This window comes from Lissotriton helveticus, chromosome 6, assembly GCF_964261635.1.
Source record: "Lissotriton helveticus chromosome 6, aLisHel1.1, whole genome shotgun sequence".
In the NCBI taxonomy this organism is placed as follows: domain Eukaryota; kingdom Metazoa; phylum Chordata; class Amphibia; order Caudata; family Salamandridae; genus Lissotriton; species Lissotriton helveticus.
In genome coordinates, this window is record NC_136067.1 from 826,991,006 (window position 1) to 827,011,251 (window position 20,246).

At 42.4% G+C, this 20,246-nt stretch overlaps 1 protein-coding gene across 1 annotated transcript in view; it reads left to right on the plus strand.

Annotated features, from left to right (window-relative positions):
* SEC63 (SEC63 protein translocation regulator) overlaps positions 1-20,246 on the plus strand; it is an 844,363-nt gene that overhangs the window by 404,098 nt on the left and 420,019 nt on the right. Inside the window, exon 13 of the mRNA XM_078648413.1 lies at positions 6,765-6,912. Within this exon, the coding sequence (XP_078504539.1) occupies positions 6,765-6,912 (148 nt within the window). The remainder of the gene's footprint in view (positions 1-6,764; positions 6,913-20,246) is intronic.

The window sequence follows — 20,246 nt, forward strand, 5'->3', positions numbered from 1 at the left end:
GCCGCTGAGTAGGAGCAAATTTGGGGGGTCTTGTACAGGTGGCAGGTATAGTACTCTTTGGTTGATGTGGAATAAGATCATGTGGTGATCCGACCAGTCCACTGGAAGAATGTTGTCGGTCGTAATTGCGTCTCGATGGGCAATGGCATCCAAGGTTGCTCCTTTGTTGTGAGTTTCTTCTGAGCAATGTTGGGATAGATTATTGTCACCGAGGAGAATATTTAGAGATTGAATTAGTGTGTTGTTGGCTTCTTTCCAGCATAGGTTAAGATCACCCAGGATTAGGTTGTTGGTGTCTTTGAGTGCTCAATGGGCAATCAGGTCGGATAAGTGTTCCCTGAATGTGGGGGTGTTGCCTGGTGGGTGATAGAGAAGGTGACAGACTAATGAGCTATTATCCTTACTCTTGAAGTTGACAGAAAGACATTCAAAGGAGCTATACTTGCAGGAGTCCATTACAGCGATGTCAAGGTTGTCCTTATGGATGATAGCTACACCTCCACCTAGTTGATCTTTTCTATCTTTGTTGATGATGGTGAAACCTGGGAGCACAAGAATATCGAAGCATGATAGGGAGATCTCATTTAGCCATGTCTCCGTGATGAACGCAATGTCTAAGTACTGAGAGAGGATGGCTTCTGCTAATTCCGTTGCATGCTTGGGGGGCTGATCTGCAGTTAATGAGCATGCAGTTACTGGATAGCTTCTTTATGCTAGGATACTTTCCTGATGAGGCCCTCGGTATGGTTGAGAGGGAGCGCGGGTCTTGTGATTTTCGAGGGGGGTAGTCTCTTCTGAAGCCTGTGATCACTTGAATTTTGGATATAGGGGGAGGCTGTGGGAGAAGAGTTGTATGTGGAGGCTAGATCCGCTGCTTCTTCAGCGGACATTGCTGCTTTAGTTCTAGAAGGTCTTTGTGTCTGGATCTCAGCATCCTTACCTGGGAGACTCTGTACCCTGGACGCGGGGGCTTTGATTCTTGTATGAGTCTGTGACGGGATCTCATGGTCGATTTTAGTGGGTCTCAGTAGCCGGTTCTCCAGGGCAGGTGATGGCCTGAAATGGCGTTTTAGAAGGTTGGAGTTGGTCGGTGAAGAAGCCCTGGGTTGGATTGTGTTTGAAATTGTGTTGCCTATTGCAACCACTGTAGCTATTGTACTTAAGAAGTCTATTGCCTATTTGAAAAGTATTTAACTAAAGTAATTCATTTTGAGAAAAGTATATTTTGATACCTTGTTGGTTCTAAAATAAAACTATATCTTTTGATACAAAACAATTCTCTTGGAGTTCAGTTCTTGAGTGTGTGAGACCATTTGCTGACTGAGTGTGTACAACAAATGCTTTATGCTGTCCTCTGATACTGCCTTGCTGCTCGACCAAGCTACCACTTTAGAGAGTAAGGTTATATCTACCTTTAGCCTCTGCCAAACCTCTGGGGACTGTGGACTCTGTACACACTATATCTTACTTTGGTCCAGTATGTATAGAGCCAATTCTTACACCTGTCTGAGGAAAATCCTATAAATCCGCTGGCCAAATACCATCAGCAAAAACGACCTATGGCAGCAGGCTTTTTATCATTCCTACTCATGCAGAATTCATGAAAATACACTGTGGCTGGATAGGTCTCACCCTCCACAAGCCTGCATCAAACACCACCAGGCAAGTCCTGACCTGGAACCCTCAAGGGCACCACCTGGTGCTGATGCCTCGAGGCTGACCGGAAGGAGATAGGTTACACCTGGAGTCAGATTGAAATAAGAGCCCATGACAGATCGCTGGAGAGTCCTGGTAGATGGCCTATATCCCATGATGGGTAATAGGTATAAGTAAGAAAGTATATACAAATGTGCTTCGGTGATGCACGCTGTGGTAATGTGGCACGCAGATGACTTCAATAATGGTGATGTTTTGGCAGTTCGATAGCTGCTGATCTATTTTGGAAAAATGAAATATGAGGGTTTTTTGTGCCTGCACTCGCAGTATTTTTAGGTCGAGCTGGAGAAAGCTGGAGAAAGCAATGCGAAGCATTGCGTCCAGCTCGACAACTAATGTTGCCCGTCTCCTGGGAATCTGAGACAGGAGTCGGGCACATGCAGCGATTGGTATCTATGAACGCGCATGTCTGGGCCGGCGCCGTGCCCATCTCCTGCCTCGGATTCCCTGAAGTGCGCAAACACATACACACAGCCACACTCACGCATGCACACACACACGCACACACACACACACACACACACACACACACCCACACACACAGCCGCCACCCCCCTTCCCCCCCACTCACCTGCGCGCGGCATCCGTCACTATCCGGCCGCCTCTGCCCGGCTAGACTTCTACCGCCGGTGGGCAGTGCCTCGCCGCGCTTCCTGCCCCGCCTGCAGCAGATTGGCGCGGCCGTGCTAAGCACCGCCTTGTTTGCCGAGTAACTGGCTCAGGGTCAGAGGAGTTCTTTGTTTGTTGCAAGGTTTAGGAACCCTTCCCCTACCAGATTCCTGTGCCCCCACGACTATTTTTTTTTATAACCGTACATGGTCACTTCTCTCTCCTCCGTGGCCGAGACAGATCCACGGCCACTTACGTTGATGGGAGTGACTGATCCACGATCACGTGCCTTTGCTGTTGGGAGTGTTCAGTGAACTAAAATGCACTTTTGATGCTTGAGGGCATCTTTGCAAAGCTCCCAGGGTGGTGGTGTCTGAACTCGGCACTGCTCGATGTTACTTTACACGACATGATTGGTCCAGACCTGTCACAGACGGACATTTCTTTGCCCTGGGTTGGTTGCAGCGGATCTGAGACTGCCTGACAGCTCCTTGTGATTTCTCCATAACTAACACTGGCTGGCATTTCTCAGTACATCTGCCGATTTAGCCATTTCTCACTGTCTTCCGGAACAAGTCAGGGGGAGGATCCCATGTATTGTTTAATGTCCCCCAAAATACGATCTCCCTGTCTGGGTTTGTAAGCAAATCTTTCCCTGAACGACTTCCAGTTATCTGCTGGAGAAAGTGGTCGCGCCCCTCGCTTCTATGGCCCTCCCCCTCCCCCACACACATTACCAGCAGCACAAACTTATGCGCACACAGTACGACAAACACACCAGCAGCAATTTACTCACTCACCCATCACCACACCCAAGTATGCAAACACACCCACTGGTTAATTAACACACAAAGCGCAATACTAGCAGAAGAGTACTTCACCATAGACAAAAACTCCACTACACATGCATCTTACACATGCACATACAGCAAATACACACCACTTACACCATAAGCACCAACACGCTTGGAATAAAACACATTAGCACTAGACTTACCAGCACAATGCACACAACGAGAGAAAACACCACCCCACGCACATATATGACCAATTAAATGCACACAGCAGTCGCGTGTATCACCCAGGCGCACGCATGCACAGCAGAGACAACGCATCAACAAAGCGCACATATTACATACGCATGCAGCACTCCAGCAACAACACACACCATACATAAAGAAATGCACAAAAAGCACATCGCCATCACACAGGCGAACCCAGATGCATATCCTAACAGCACCTCATGCACAGCGTCACATATCACCGGCACCACACACACACACACTGTTTATTTATCCGAGCCTGACATGACATATATAAGGACAGCTGCAGAACTGGTATTTTTTCAAGTATGTTGTATTTATTGAAAAGACAGGGAACACAAACACATCTCCTGCCTCAATCCCAGACAAAGGGGGAGGACAGAGTGTTCCAGATGTGCCCTTCTGCATATTCCCAGCCTCAACCACGATTTTGTACCACGCTTTATTTTCACAAATTGTGCTTTTAAAGGGTTGCCATCTTTCACAGTGGGGTCTAGCACTAAGTAACCATGGTTTCTGAAAAATGTGGCTCCGAGCTCATGACAATCTTGCTACACACAGGGTAACGTGCACAGACTCAACAAGCAGGTCAAGAATGTCGTCGTCCTTAAAGACAGTGGAGAGAGATCTCCCAAACTCATTTGGTCTGCACATTCGTACTACTGTGTACATCGGATTTCGGATGTATGTGTGCATGATTTCGTATTAATGTGTACATCAGATTTCGCATGATTGTGATTTCGTATAAATGTGATCAGTAGGAACAATGAAGGCTTCACAAGAGGCTCGTCCCCTGCACGGTGTGGTTCTCCACCTAGTGGAGTGACCTCCAGCACGGTGCTGTCCACACTAGATGCTTGAGGGGCTGCTGGGGTTCACATCTACATTCTTGGCACTAGAGCACGTGCCCTCAAACAGTAGCCGGGCCTCCTCCTTCTACACGGTCCCCACAGGAGCCCAGAGGCCACAGCCAGGACAGTTTGATTTCCCTCAGACCAGTAGACATGGCCTCATCTGCTCGTTCAAGTCCAACCTCTAACCTCACCAAAGGGCCAAAAAAAAATCTGTGCAGAGGCATTCTCCCCTCAATGAAGGAGAGTTTATCATTAAAGGAAGGTGCCCCTACTTTCCGCTAGTGCCCTCAAAGATGAATTAATACTGTCCTAGGCATGGAGCCAGACAGTTACGTGTATTTGGCTTAAACTTTGAGAGGGAACTCTGTGCACCAGCCCTGGTTCTTTCTTTTCCTCTTTCATTCTCTTTATTTTTTCTCCTTTTCTCTGCATCGTTCTTCCTTTCTAATTCTCTTTTCTTTCTTTCTAAATATTATTTTCCTTTGTTCTTTTATTCTTTCTTTTTGTTCCCATTTTTTCTCCATACTCCATTTACTTAACCTTCATATCCCCTGTTTCTTCCTTCTCTGCTTTCTTTCTTTTGTCCTACTTCTTTCTGCCTCTATTCCCCTCTTTCCCACCCTTTTCTCTTCTTCTTTCCCTCCTTTCTTTCAGCCTTATCTTTCCCTGTCTTGATCTTTCCTCCCTTCTTATTTTTTCTCTTTTTTGTATTTATTTCTTGTACGTTTCTCCATGTATCTCCTTTTTTTCGTTTACATTTTATTTTAACTACTCTCTTTGCCTTTGTACCTCTCATTTTCTTCTTGCCGCACTCGCCATCCTTTTCTTGTTGTCTTTTTTTCTCTTGCCTTCTTTCCTCTTTCTCCATTCTGATTTCCTTATTGGTCTCTTTATGCCTTTCTCTGTCATTATTTTTTCTTCTACTTTCATTCATTCATTTCACTGTTTCGTTTTTTTCTTCCTTTCATTTTCTTCTCATGTATCTTTTTCCTTCACCGCCTTTCTTTTGCTCCTTTCTCCATCTATTTTTCATCATTTATTTCTTCTAATTTCTCATCCTATCTTTCTCTGCCTTATTTTTCTTTCTTTCTCTCTTACATGTTTTTCTGCACTCTGTCATCCTTCCCTCTCTCTCTTTCTCTCCTCTTCTAATTTTTCTCACACATTCTCTATCTCGATTTAGTTCTCGTTCTTTCTCACTTTTGCGGTCTTAGAGCAAAGGGGCAAAAACTGATCCTCAGGAACCACAAATGTACACTTTGTGCAGTACAGCTCATGTGTCATCAATGCTGTGTGCTGCTTGTAGCAGGAATAGGGTACTCTAGGGGCAGTACCCTACGCCCTCACTCTAACTATCGCCCTCCCTCTATCTATCCATTGCCCTCCCTCTATCTATCTATCTATCGCCCTCCCTCTATCTATCTATCGCCCTCACTCTATCTATCGCACTAACTCTATCTATCGCATCACCACAGCATCACTCCGCACCACCACAGAATCACTCAGGGGCACCACAACATCACTATGCGCTACCACAGCATCACTGACCGCCACAGCATCACTCGTCACTGCCACAGCATCACTCGTCACCGCCACAGCATCACTCAGCGCCACCACAGCATCAATCTGTGCAACCATTCATCAACAACTAGTTCAAATATGTTCTCTCAATGTTTCAAGCTTTATTACAAATGTCACAAAAAGATGTTAATATTGCACTTCTGTTCTTGGATTTTCGTCACAATAAAATACACTGAACATAATCTTCACAAGTTATTTACAAAAGTTTAAGCTATTGCCATTATAAATCACAATAACTTTTATTTAAGTATTAATTATTTAAAAAAAGAAGACATTGTTATTTGTAATATCAATACATCTAATTCACGTAAATACAACACATATTGTATTACAAATGCTATAGGTGTCACATTTGCGAAAGTTAAAACTATTGGCATTGTAAATGACAAAGCTATTAATTTCGCTATTTTCAAAACCAACACATAAATAAAATATTTGTCATTTACAATACCAATAGCTCAAACTTTCCTAATGCAAGACCTATTGCATTGCAAATGCTGGTTTTATACTGTGTTGAAGTATTACAAGCACTGTTTAGTGATTCAAATGTGTTCTTCCTCAAACTGACAGTCTCTAGGTTACATCCTGCTATACGAAACATATATTGGCTGGGCTGAAGTTTAATTGCATAAGCAGAGAAGTGGAATAAAAGAGTATTACGTCTGAGGATTTGGCCTTAATTGACTTTTTGTTTGACAAATTAATTAACTGGTTTTTTTGTGCCTTCATAAACTTTATTATATTTTATTATATGTCTATTCATATTTGGAGACAATAGGTCTGGTCTCCCACCTTGCTCAGCCTCCTTCACTGTACTAAATGGATCCTATCCACTTATTTGCTTCTTTTGGGAAAACCAGTGTATGTGTGTACTACAAGTAACTTTGCTGTCCAACCCATATTCTAATATATTTGATGTTTGCTCTTTGGTCTTTCTTCTTTGTTTGGGATCATACCACAGTACAAGATTAAAAGTATTCAGGATTTGGTGAGCTTAAAAGAATCCGATCGTCGCAATCTTCTCCATTTCCTTGAAGATGAAAAATATGAAGAAATAATGGCTGTTCTTGGCAGTTTTCCTCACATCATCATGGAAATAAAGCCACAAGGTAGGCAAGAAACTAAGTTCTTAAACAAGCACCCCTCTCTTCTACTAGGAATTATTCTTGTTTAATGCAATAGATCAAATAACTTATTACTGTATTCATTGGCTACATATTAATTTATTAAACATCTATATAATACCACGTGCAGCTACACCACCCCAGAACACTTAAATAATATAGTGTAGGGATTTCGTAACTATATGTCAACCTGTTTCTGATATTCTTATGTTTATGTGTGACATCACTTCTCAGCTATAAGAAGGAAATGTATAACGTAGCCATTTTATTGTAATGATTTATCTCGCTTGTCCAGCTAAAGTTTCAAGTGTAGCTGATTGTACTTCATGGCAGTGGAAGGAAAATGTTGCTTTCCAATATGTTAGACACCAAGGGAAGGGCTTGTTTCAGCTGGTGTTTACCCTGCCTAGTCTGGGTCACAAAAAACACATGCAAATCTGTGAAAAGGCTGATGATTGTCTGCTGCCCCACCAGGCTTGCCTCCCAAATAAACTGCTCATGACTTTACACACGATCTAACAGATGCCATCATAAGTGATGTCCGTGACATTACATATCACCTTATCATTGATATGCCATAATTTTCTTTATTTTTGTAATTTGTTAGAACATGTAAATAATATGTCATTTATTTGTATAAATATTGTGAGAGCAGGAGTAATCCTTTTGGGAGTGGATGGGGGCAAGCTAAGTTATCCAATATTGGGGTATCTTTCATACCTTCACATGCCTGAATTATTCCCAGTCGTCGAGATGGGAGTCCTATGGTAAAACATTCAAGCAGTGCTGTAAAAACTTCATAGGTTATAGTGTCAATAGTGGCCTATCTATGTCCTTTTTAAAAAAGGACCCAAAGTTGGAACTGAGCCAATCAGCTGCCAGCACCCTCTAGAACACACTCAGCAGAGGCAGGTTCTCTCAGATTTTCACTACACGTCTTGTGGAAAGCAGTCTTCTGGAGTGCTGCTCAGTTTTTTTTCTTCAACTTTCACAACTTTTGGCATCATATCTGACATGAGAGGCCTTTTCAGCCCATGTAAGACCTGTGGCAAAAAAACTGTCCATGTTGATGATCCACATAAAGAGTGCATTTACTGCCTTTATCCAAAGCATGAGGTGAGAGAATGCAAAATCTGCCGCACCTTTTCGCCTAAAACCCTCAAGGGCAGAAAGGAAAGGGTGTTACTGTGGCTTCAGACCACTAAACACCAGATGCCTTCGGAGGAGGAGAGTGAGAGATCCTCGACACCCCATAAGTGGGCCAGATCTAAAGAAAGTTTCTCAGGTTAAGGTAGGAAACATCATAAACCTTACCAGGACTCCAAGACTACAAAAAAAAAGAAAGAAGCTAAAGAATCCTCGGAGCCGGCGTTGTCTGTACCTTCTGTGCCTTCTAAGAAGGAAGGAGATAACCCAAGAGCCGCCTCTTGAGATCCTGTGGGGTGAAAATCTCTTAAAAAGTAGTCAATGACATTCCCTCCCTTATCTATGACAATGAGTGTTACATTGACGCAATCATCAACAGCAACATTGACGACGGCAATCCAGGCTCCAATATATCTACGAGAGTCTCCACGTTGACAACCAGGACTCCATCGTTGTCGAAGACCGTCAGTGCTCCCTCAACCACTAAGGTACTGCCGGCAAAAATCCCATCGACGACCGACTCATCTACGAGTGCCCCACCGTTGTTGACGACACTGTCGACAATGGAATTTTCTTTTTCTGTTGTTTCTGCACTGTTGACGCCACCTTCGACGACGGATACTCTGGTGACCAAAACTTTTCTATGACCAACCATTCAAGAATTCAGCAAGGTTTTGCCTCTCCTCCTTTTGCATCTGCTCGAGGGCTATGTGGAAAAGGATAAAGATGATGGACTTTATGGTGTGGCTCACAGTCCATCTGAGAGCCATGTAAACTGTCAAGATGATGAGAAGGATAAGGAATACCATGACGAGTCACAATACTACCAGCAGGGATATATGACCCCAAGTCACTGTTACCATTCATATGGTTTTCAGCCAGAGCCACCCCCCAGGGACATGGCCCATCTGCCACCATCACTGATACAGGATCTGCACGCAATGCTGGCAGATTACCGGCAGCGGTTCACGCCGCAACAGGGTCAGAAAGACAGACTGGTACATCAATCAGATCCTCCAGGTACGCCGGTCGTTCATCTGCCAACCGCACCTGTGAATGTTCTTGACCCTGGGCCAACTAACCCTGGAGCACCAGATGCATCCTCTTAGGATGAAGATAGTGAGAGGAAGGTGAGCTGCTGGATACAATCTCTGCTCCTGATCCTCGGGACACTTATGTGATACCATCTCCCTTCCCTCCTCCGCATCTCCCATTGTATTCTTCCCTAGAGGATATTGGAGGATTTCATAATTTAATGCAGAGGGCAGCCAACCGGTTTCATCTGCCTATTACGGTCAAGCAGACCAAATGTTTTTTTATATATGATTTCAAGGAGGACACCAGAAAAATAGTATGCTCCATACCAATTATAGATTACATATGGCAGGAAAGCACCAAAATTATGAAGGTACCACCATCCATACCACCGGTGCTACCCCGTATTGAGAAGATATATATATTGTAGTGTAGTTCCTATTATCCCAATAGGCTCTGCGCATTGGAATAATACCTTCAATAGTATAGGCCTAGACAGACGTTAACTAGGTCTACTACTGTCGATATTAGACTTAAAGTTTTGGGTTTGCCAGCTAGCTCAGAGTTCACTAGAAACTTTCTCGAATGTTCAGGAAGGAATTAACTTCCCTGATTAGACAAGAAGGGATTTAGTTTCTGACAACCATAGAACATGACAACTTTGCTCTCCCCTAATCAAGAGTGTATCTCGAGAGTCGTGTGAACAAAAGGCAATTTATTTTACTCAGTCAGTACGTGCATTCTTAGTCTCATCAGAATGTAGAAAAAAGGAAGAGACGGGCGTGTTCAATAAAAAGGTGTTATTTATTGATCAGTCTCTTTTCTCGTACAAGAGAAATGGATCGATATTATTGCAATACTTATGGTTAAGTAAAGTGCATACATTAGAAGCAGAAGTATAAAATAATACTGTAAAAACATTGATATGGTTTCTAAGCCATATGAAGGTTTAAAATGAATAAAATATATTACATACACATATACCTTTGACTAAACTTACTCAACTGGTGTTTCTAAATACGCCTACCCCGTGTACCTGACCTAAGTCTAATACGTGGGCGGGAATAGAAAGTTACAGTTTAAGTTAAGTTTGTTTTTGCCAAGTGACTGACTAAAGAATTCTCTGTGAGGGGTTATTCAGTTCTGTACCTGGAAGTTAGGATGAATGAGGGATGGTATCTCTCTTCTCTGCTCTCGATATTCCAGGCTGCCTGCGAGGGCTACCCGGAAACGCCGGTGCTGGATTTCTCGGCAGGAGAAAGCAGCGCGTCTCGTTCTCAGCGCGTCAGGAAGGCGGGGCTGCGCCAGCGGGGTCTGCTCTGCTCTGGGCTTCGGCAAGTATGGCTGCTCCGTCTCGTCACCACCGCGTGTGTTTGCATAGGGCAATATCGGTAATATTTATACCTTTAAGGTGCCGAGATTGACGTAAGGATGGACATAGATACGTCAATAAGGATGTCATACGACCAGGTCGTTAGCACATTCTTTTGCTGAAGTTCTCGGTGAAATCAAAACAATGGCCGCAGGGTTTTTCCCAGGTTGTCATAGGTTTGATTTGTTATGAGAACTCCGTATGCCTTATCAGGGGCTGGAGGAATATCGCTTGTCTAATTAGATCGCAAGCGTTATGACCTAATCAGATAACACGTTCCTGTGCCGTAGTGTGGCTTCGTCAGATAACGGTATCTGCATCATGGGGGTTTGCTGCCTCATGGGCTGACTGCTAGTTAACTTGTTGGTTTGTTAACCAGAATAGGGTCAGGAATAGGGGGATCGATTCAGAACCTATAGGAATACATCACACCCACTCCACGCTAACTATGGACATATTTACTAATCTATGCATAGTAAAACATAGTACAATATATTTATAGAGTATCGTGTATACCTTACCACCCCAAAATACATAAATGCATTTTGAAATTTTCAAATATACGGAAGAAATGCAGTCATATGTATAGTATGCACTCAAGCTGTAGAATAATGCTAAAGTAATAACGCATTTGTATACATTAATGCTATTTGGTATATGAGATTTACACATGAAATGGCTCTTAATACAGAAAAAAGGTTCGAGACCACTTCATCACAGAATATAATACAATGAACATACCAGCGGGCAGCTAATGTCTATAAGCTATAAGTCTATAAGCTATCTAAGTGTAGAAATCTTAGTTCTCCAAGAATAGTTCTTACTTTAAGCAGAAGATAGTGTCCCGAAAAATATGCAAAAATATTTTGGGGCTGCTGAAAAAATTGCTGTCCGTGAACTGGAGGGAAAAGCGTTCATGTGCTTTTAGTATTAAAGTTGAAGGCCAAATTCAGGGAACGCCGTGTACGAGTTTGTTCAAAAGTCTCTATTTCTGTTCTGGTGAGAACATCATATCATTTAGGCTTTCGAAAAAGTTTTCAACAGCTTCCTGGGAGAGTTCCACTAACTCGGAAATAGGTGTAACCATGCATTCATGCGCATGATTGTCTCCATTGACATTCTGATTTGAATTGCTGACAGAAGGTCGTACCTGATCGATGCTGCTTTCATCTTGAACTTCACTACCCCTTAATCGTAGTGGTGAAGCTTCCACGAATGCCGTCATCAGGATTGGTAGCCGTTTGAGGGCAGCACAAAGCATGAACCTTGATTGGGCTCAACAATGTATCTGCATCCATTGGCGCATCCGATTGTAGCGTCAGACAGGTGTCTAACACGCATTCTTCTCCGCATAGCAGGCACCTTAATACAGGTAAAACACATCGTTGCCACATAGGTCGAAATGATAGAAACCAAGTCATGTTCAGGTCTCTAAGCCGGGATAGTCCCAGGATTCTTGATATCCGGTCCCGGTATCCAATGGCTAGGATTGTTTCTTCCCTTGTCGCAGGTGTTTTGTCTGTGACATGGTTTGCCATAACGAAAAATAAGGACTAGGAATAGGATTCCTGCAATCAGTCCTAGAATGAGGGGGAAGTCCGCCAAAAATCGAATGGACGAAGTCTGGAAAAATACCCAGTATGGCTTTGAATGGTGTTAATGCCATCGAAAATACTGTCTTAAATACTTGCGAGACCCCACTGGTATCAGAAATATTTAAGATTTCATTCAGGATTTCTGCGAAATGTATGGGGGAATTAGTTGATAACAATGAATGTATCTCTGCAGTCGTCCTTGCGACTTGGAGATCATACGTTTCTTTTGATGACGTGAGCCTAGTAGGCGTCTGAAGAAGCACTGTTTTCATTCTGCTTAAAGTATCTATTCGAATAGAAGTAATTTTCAAGTTGGGCCATGCCCTTGCCTCCCTGTCTGGAAAGGAGCTGGGGAACAATGAGTGTCCACAGCACTTGACCTTCGCAGTCGTAGTTACGAGATAAGGAGTCCCGGGCATAAGACTACAGCATCTGCGGTCTACAATTAGAATGTAACTCCCATTATAGAGTCTTTGAAAGAATGGTTCTATCTCTGTTGCAGGTGCGCCTTGCTGGTGACATGAAAGGTTATTTGAGTTCCCTTCACAGGCTCCGTGCAAACTAATTCCGTTACACAGAAGTGTACCGCTTAGTGACATTGCACAATTATTGCCACTAAGAAACACTTTCTGTCCTTTATTACTGACACATGCATGTGAATAGGGCAGGTTCCATGTTGTTTTTATGTACCCTTTTCCCAATTTCTCGTACATGCCAGCCTGTATATATTTTTGGCAGTATTGAAACCTGAAGGTTGAAATTGGAATATTTATTATTCCATGTATTATCCATTCACTGACAGGTCGTTCTGACATTGTCACTAGTAATCTCTCTAGTTTCTCAATGCTCAGGATTGTATAATCAGCTCCCTTTTGGGCCATACTGATTTGTCTATCAGTAAGGTTAAAGATATAGAATAGTGACGTTGTGTTGATTAAACGCCAAGGCACATAGCCTGAAAGCAGATTTTGTAACGTCCAGCCAAGCTGTACAATAGAACGCAATTGGGACTGACCGTGTTGTAATAACAGTAAGTCTTGCGATAATATGTCGATTGCTGAAGACACAATGCTGTCCAAAGAAAAAATTCTGGAGGACAGAGTCATTAACCCATTGTCCACTACAGAAAGTGATTTTTCCAAATTAATACGGTCAATTTCCCGTATTCTCTCTGCTGTTTCAATTTGAGTAACCTTCCAGGCCTCATTGTATGCTGCATATACAGAGGCTGCTATGAATCGCTTTTGACGCTGTTTGCGTGGTCCCATAGTGAAATCACGCAAGTCAGCACCATCAGTAAGTAAAGTTAGGTGTTGCTTAATTTCTGCCAGTGTGGAAGTTTGTAGCCATTGAAGGCATCATTTGCCCACACTGTAGGTGGTTATTATCCCTGGGTGATGTCTTTGAGGATATCTAGGGTCTGGCCTGGTCATTTTGAACCCCTGTGTTTTGTTCAGGAATCTGTCTTGACAGTTATTAGTATCTGTGGGCCAGATCAACCACTGTTTCCAATCAGGATGTGTTCTGTTTTGGTTTAATACATAATTTACGTCTATCTCCTCATCTGTAGAGGTATTGCTGTACATTGTTGGTTTTGGAATAGACGGTTTATTTAAGTCTTTAATTTTGGCTAGGCCAAGACAGGTAGTTTGTTGAACAGTGTCATTTAAAAATATAATTTGTTCTGGGATCATGCGGGCTCTAAACAAAGATTCTATACCCTGTACTTGCCATTCTTTTGTGCCCCAAACACTTTTCAATTCAACATTTTTGTCCCAATAATCAAAACCAAAAGTATTCATTTGTTCAAAGAATGAGTCCGAATATATCAATTTTGTGTTTATCATGGTCTTTGTCCCTGTCTTATTTGACAATTTGAAATAAAATGTTTCAGCATTACTTATGTTAAAACCTGAAAAGTATGAATATTTGTCGTAAACGGTTCTTGAGCTCCCTTTTGGAGGTGTTGCACAATGTTCCCATTGATTATAATTTAAAACATTTCTAGGTTGTGCAGATCTATGTAGAAAATGGTTACCATAATGGTTATAACAGTACATACTATCATAATTTGTAGAACCCTGCAAATAATCATGTTTGGTAAATTTAGCAGACATTACTAAGTCAGACATCATATTATTAATGCTTTCAAAGTCCCAATCATCAGCAAATGAGCTTGGTTTTACAAAGTCACTCAATGAGATCTTAATTTGGTGTGGATATTTCAGGATTTCGACCGGACCATAAATTTCATAGTCTGTGTTGTCCCATGCTACCCCACCCGGTATAGGATTCGCTGTGAAGTTGGCTGAAGAAAGTTCTCTTTTCTCGACGTGTGAAGATGTGTGTGGTTTGAGGATCAAGTTGATTTTCTGACTTGCTGTGTCCATTTTAGCATATTTTCCCTCAATGAAGCGTCCCAAAGTTAGTATCATGATGAGCCAAAGTATGAGGATAAATGCACCAAAACCCACCCAAAATTCGAGCCATGGAGAAACCAGATATGTTTCTTTCAGTTGTTTCAAAAGTTCTTTAGCTTTATCTTTAAAGGTTTTTGATGATGGCTGTGTCTTTGATTCACTGAAGCCTTCAGAGGAATCATCGAAGTTTATGAAGTAGCCGGATGCAGTTCTGTCAATTGTTCCAATTGGTTCAGGATCACTGTTTCTTGCATTTGCACTTGGTACTTCATTATAGATTGGTGTGTCTCTGCTAAATGTTTTTATTTGGGTTTTCAGAGGTCTAAGTTCCATTGCATTGTTGCATAGTCCTTGTTGTTCTTCTGTAGGCGTTTCGAATGTGATGAGCCTCTTAGTTAGGACCTCTGTACTGGTAGCAAACCTTGGTGGTCTGCTACTTATCGGGAGTCCACTTGGCCTACTATTTGTTATCGGCCACATGATTGTGGTTTTACCAGGTCGATGGATACAACTCGGTTCTCCTTTTTACCAGCAAGTGGCGGTAGTACAACTGATCTTGTCCCGTTGACAGACAAGACAGGAACTGCTTTTCTGTAAGAAGGCCCAAATTCCTTCTTTACCGCGATCTTTTCTCTGACTAGATCCCCCGACTTTTGGAATCCAGACAGGTCTTGCTGGGACAGGTGGTGGTTCTTCAGTGGTTGTTGGCTGTTGTTTCAACTTTATGTTGCTCAGGTCTTTTCTTGTTTTGTTTAAGTCCTGCAAAATAGCCAAACGGTCTTTGATATCAAAGCTTTTTTCTTTCACCACTGAAGTCTGAGTATCAAGGTCAGAGATCAACATCCTAGTTCCAAATAATAATTCGTACGGACTGAATCCCTTCAGAGAATTTCTTGGCAAGTTATTTAGACTACGTTGGACACTTATTAAATGTTTGACCCACCCAGCTCCCGAACCTAATATCCTTTCCGTTATAGATTGCTTTATGCCTTGGTTTTTTCTTTACACCATCCCGTATCCCTCAGGAAGGAAGTGAGAAGATTCCCGCTGTGCTATGCTCATTTGGCCATGTTTCCCCTCAGGCTGGAGGGCTAGAGTGAAAACAATGGTCAAACGTAGCATGCTCTTAGCGTATATGCCATTTAGACTCGCAAATCTTTGTATAACAGTCCAGACGTCAGCCGAGTGCTGGTGATCTACACTATAAGTGGAAACTAGCCTGTATATGTTAATCGCAAGCCTTGCTTTTTACTCTTGATTTTTTCTGGAGTAAAACTAAGAGGTATTAAACTGTTTCTCTCCCCACTGCGATCTCTGTTGCAGTTTGGGCAGTTTTTTACAAACATGGTGTGACGCAGGCTCATGCCTGGCCACCAGTACCGTGATTGTAATTCTTCCAGAGAAGCTTTTAGTTTGAGGTGTCTGAGACCCTCGCCCATATGTGCGTCTGCGATTAACAAGTTTCTCCTGTCCATGTTTGGAATCACTCTATCCCCCACTCCAGGGATTCGAGCAAAAGGGACGGAGTTTGCATCGATTATGTATGTATAATTGAGTGGATAGTTGATCGGTAGCGCTGAGCAGTCGCCTTTTGATGACGTTTTCACCGCCAGCACTGTTTCACCGTCAATGTATTTTAATGTACGCTTTTTTCGAACTACGGGAGCCGATTTAGTGGCTGCCGCTGTGGCTGTTTCAGCCAATGAATTCCCTGCAACGTGAACGCCATCACGCTGATGACTCAGTGAGTGTGTCACGTGAGTCTTTGGTAGTTCTTTTTGTAAAAGAGCTATTTGTTCCCAAAGCAGTTTCTGCTTTATTGTTGCATCTGTGTCCTCTTTGTAACCGTTTTGAATCCATGTCTGCAAATCGTTGTTATATGATTTGACGCAGTAATATGAATCTGACACTATAAGTGTCGGGAATTCGCGATCCGCATTATCTAGCGCCATTTTCAATGCTAATATTTCAGTCTGTTGTTCTGAATTAGTTTCTACTGAGTGTGTTTTTGTTAATAGAGGTTTTAGTTTACCTCCGCGCCACACTTCTTTTGTAATCCCACATGTGGGGTTGTATGCCTGTTCTCCCCAAACGGGGGGTTGAGCATGTCCGTCTGTATAAATTACACAGGCGTAATGTCGTAAAGGCAGAATGTCGATTGGCAGAGGGAATGTTCTTTCATATTCTAAATTTTCCATTTCTTCTAGTTCTGGATCAAAGTAATAGTATACTTTGTCCGTTGTGATTGAATTCACCCATTGTATCCATTGCGGATTCAATGTTGTTGTTGGTAAATTACACGGTGTTGTTAGTGCCTCAAAGGCTGATTCAGCTGTTCTGACTGTGATATGTCTACCGTCAGCTTGATCTTTTTCTCTAGCTATTGCGGTTTGAACTGCATGAACAATTTTTTCTTTGTTGCCGAATTTCTGTTCAGCTTCTGTGTACAAGTGTGATTTGAATGCAATCGGTACCTTTTCTCCCTCATTAGAGGTCAGGTATGTGAATCCGCATCTCCCTGGGATGACTCGAATCACAAGATTGAGTGTGTTATCACGTGTTTCTAATTTTGTTTTAATTAGCATGTCTGTTTGTAAGGATCTCAGAATTTCTGTGTGTATTTGAGTCCAATTGGATCTTCTAAAATCTGGTTTTATCAGATCATAAAGGGGTTTGACCCTTTCTGCGTAATTTGTAATGTATGTTCTTCCGAAATTTAGGAAGCCTAGAATTGACTGTAGGTTTTTTAGTGTTCTAGGTGCTTGGAGGACGGCACATTTTTCTAGAAAATTGTCAGCCAGGCTTTTACCTTCACTTGATAATTCATATCCTAAGAACAGGACTGTCAGATGGGCAATTCTGGATTTTTTAAAGTTGAATTTGTAACCCTCTGCTGCGAACCCAAGTATTATGGTGTTCACTCTCTTCAAGTGAGTCTCCAAGTCATCATCTGTTAAGTATATGTCGTCGACATACGATAATGCTTCGTCGTCATATATTTGTAGTAATTCTGTTACTCTCGCTGAGAATACCCCCGGGCTGTTTTTGTACCCCTGGGCTAACCGACAGAATTGTTTTTGAGTGCCATTTATTGAGAAGGCAGACAAATATCTGCTCTCTGGTGCTATGTTTTGACAAAAGAATCCATTAGAAATGTCTAATGTTGTTTTGTATTTTTTGCGCACTATGTTATTCATTAGTGCAGCACTATGCGAATTTTGCACTGCAAAAGTTTTGCAACATGAGTTAAGGTGTCGGTAATCCAAAACTAGACGAAATGAATTGTCTGGTTTGGAGACCGGAAACAAAGGGTTGTTCATTTGTGAGGTGCAAGTTTCAATCACCCCCTGGTATTCTAGCTGATCTAGAATTTCTTTTACCTGTTTTTTAGCTTCTTGCTTAATTGGGTACTGCCTTTGTGCAGTAGGTTGTGATTTTAACTGGATTTTGTGAGGAGGAGAATCCTCATCCCATCCTACATGATTTTTATATAAAGCAGGTGCTAAGGCCACTGCCCACTTTCTAGCAAGTGTGTATTTTTTATGAATTGGGATGTGATTTGAGAAGGCAGGCATAATTATTTCTTCGCCATGAGGGCACTCCCTGACAAACTCTGGTGGCAAGTCTTTTTCAGCTAGAAGGATGTCATAGCCCTTGGAGAGATTATCCCAAAATAGTCCCCTTATTTTTCTAGTCTTATCTCCCTCTATACGTAATGTTATTTCGTATATTTTGTGAGGTTTGCTAACTCTGGTGTCTGCAGTTTCCACTTGAAGATATTCGTTCGTGTCCACTGTCTCCAGATGATTCATAAGGACTTTGCGAGCTATGCTCACTTCTGCTGCGCTGTCTAGCATTGTCTGAGCCCATTCTCCGTTTTTCAGTTGTGTCCTCAGTATTCTCGGCATTGTTAACTACCTTGATACTGGCTACATTCTTTTTTGGAAATTGTAATTTCTTTTTTAGCTGAGCAGGTTCCTTGTCTTTGGACTTGGCGTGCTCTTCTCTTTGTTCTGATCGTCCTCTTCTTTCCGATTTCTGCGAGGAAGTCTGAAAAGATCGAGAGGGACGTGTATCAATGTCTTGATATCTATCAGGCTTTTTTATATTATCCCTATTTCTAAGGTTATATCTTTTCCCAGAGGGCTCACTCTGCGGTGACCTGTGTCTTTGGTTCGGAGATTTTTCTCTTCGCCTAGGAGACCTTCCTCTGGACTGGAATTTCTTTTCTTTAGGATTGGATTGTTTGTTTCCATCCCAGCTCTTTTTCTGTGATGTTGAGTTATTATTAAAAAATATTTTTTCAGGACTTTCAATCAGTTGTGGTTTTACTGGTATTCCACCTAAACTATCTCTACCTAGTTCCTCATAGGATTTTTCTATGATTCTGGCAATTTCAGCTGGTTGGTCTGCTATATCGGTCTCCTTTAACCTCTGGCGGATCGCCACGTTTGCTGCTTCACCTTTTATGTTGGCTAATAATATAGCCGAGACCTGCTTGAAGTCTTTTAGTAATTTCATACCAAGAGTTAAAGCGGCTTCTGGACCGTATTCGTCTTGAATTTGTTTTAGCACATCTGGTATTACCGAAATGGATGGAACACCGTGCGTTTTTGTGTAGATGGAAGCGAAGACTGTACCCCAAGTGTCACAGTCCTCAATGTGTGGTGCGATTCCCATTGGAAGACAGTCAGAATCCTGTGTTTTTCTAATGGGGTGGTGTCAGGAAACACCGCCTCTATTTGGGTGATTTTCTGTGCCAACCAGAATGGTATTTGTTCCCGTTTAGCCGGTACTTTACCTAGGCAGGATTGTATGTTCTGTGGTGTAATTTTATTTGTGTTCCCCTGGTGAGGGGTCAGCTGTGGAATTTTAATCGCTGGCTGAATTGTTGAGGTCCGCATCACATACTGGACTAATTGTCTGTGTATTTTTATTAGTTGTTTTAGCTGTGTTAAAAGGTTTGCTGCAGACATCCCATCGATGTCTGGATGTGGTGTGTATCCGGCTAGGACCGGCCACGTTGCTCCTGGTCTACCTAAAGGACCGAGCCTGGTGATGTGATTATTATGTTTTAGGGCGCCATCAAATAAGAGCAGGTGCTCTTGAAATTTGAGTGGTACTTCCACCTCCTCGAAAGGAGTGTACGTTTCAGGAGGTTCCTCTATTTTGTAATAGTGGAAGTACTTTGTTACAGCATTTGCTGCTGGAAAATTTATCCATGAATAGTATACCTCTGTCTGCCGATATTCGTGTACCTCAATTACGAATATGACTGTGCCACCTCTAGGTGTCAGTCCGTTTTCTATAAGTTTTAAGGTTATAGATTTCCTTTTGATGACCGGGATGAGTATTATCTCCGGGTCTGCATTTTGTAGTGCAGTATCAGCTTCTGCGAGTTCAGTTGCTAATCTAACTGCCTCTCTTTCCTCATCACTGTCTACCATTTTACCGACAGGATGGTTATTTCTTTTGTTTGCAGATCAGGTTTCTTATGGAAACAAAGATTAGATGCACAATATTTTGGAACAATGTATCCTTCAACGTTGACTATACCAAGAACCATACATAGGAGTTCCCTCCTGCGAGGTCTGGCGGATATGACCTTTCACCCACTCCAGACGTCTTTGGAGTATAATGGGAAAAAGGGGTCTGAGTGAGAAAGCACGACTGAGTTACTCTAAATGTCTTACGTTAGTTTTATCGCCCTTTCCAAACGTGTTGGGCGCCATGTAGTGTAGTTCCTATTAT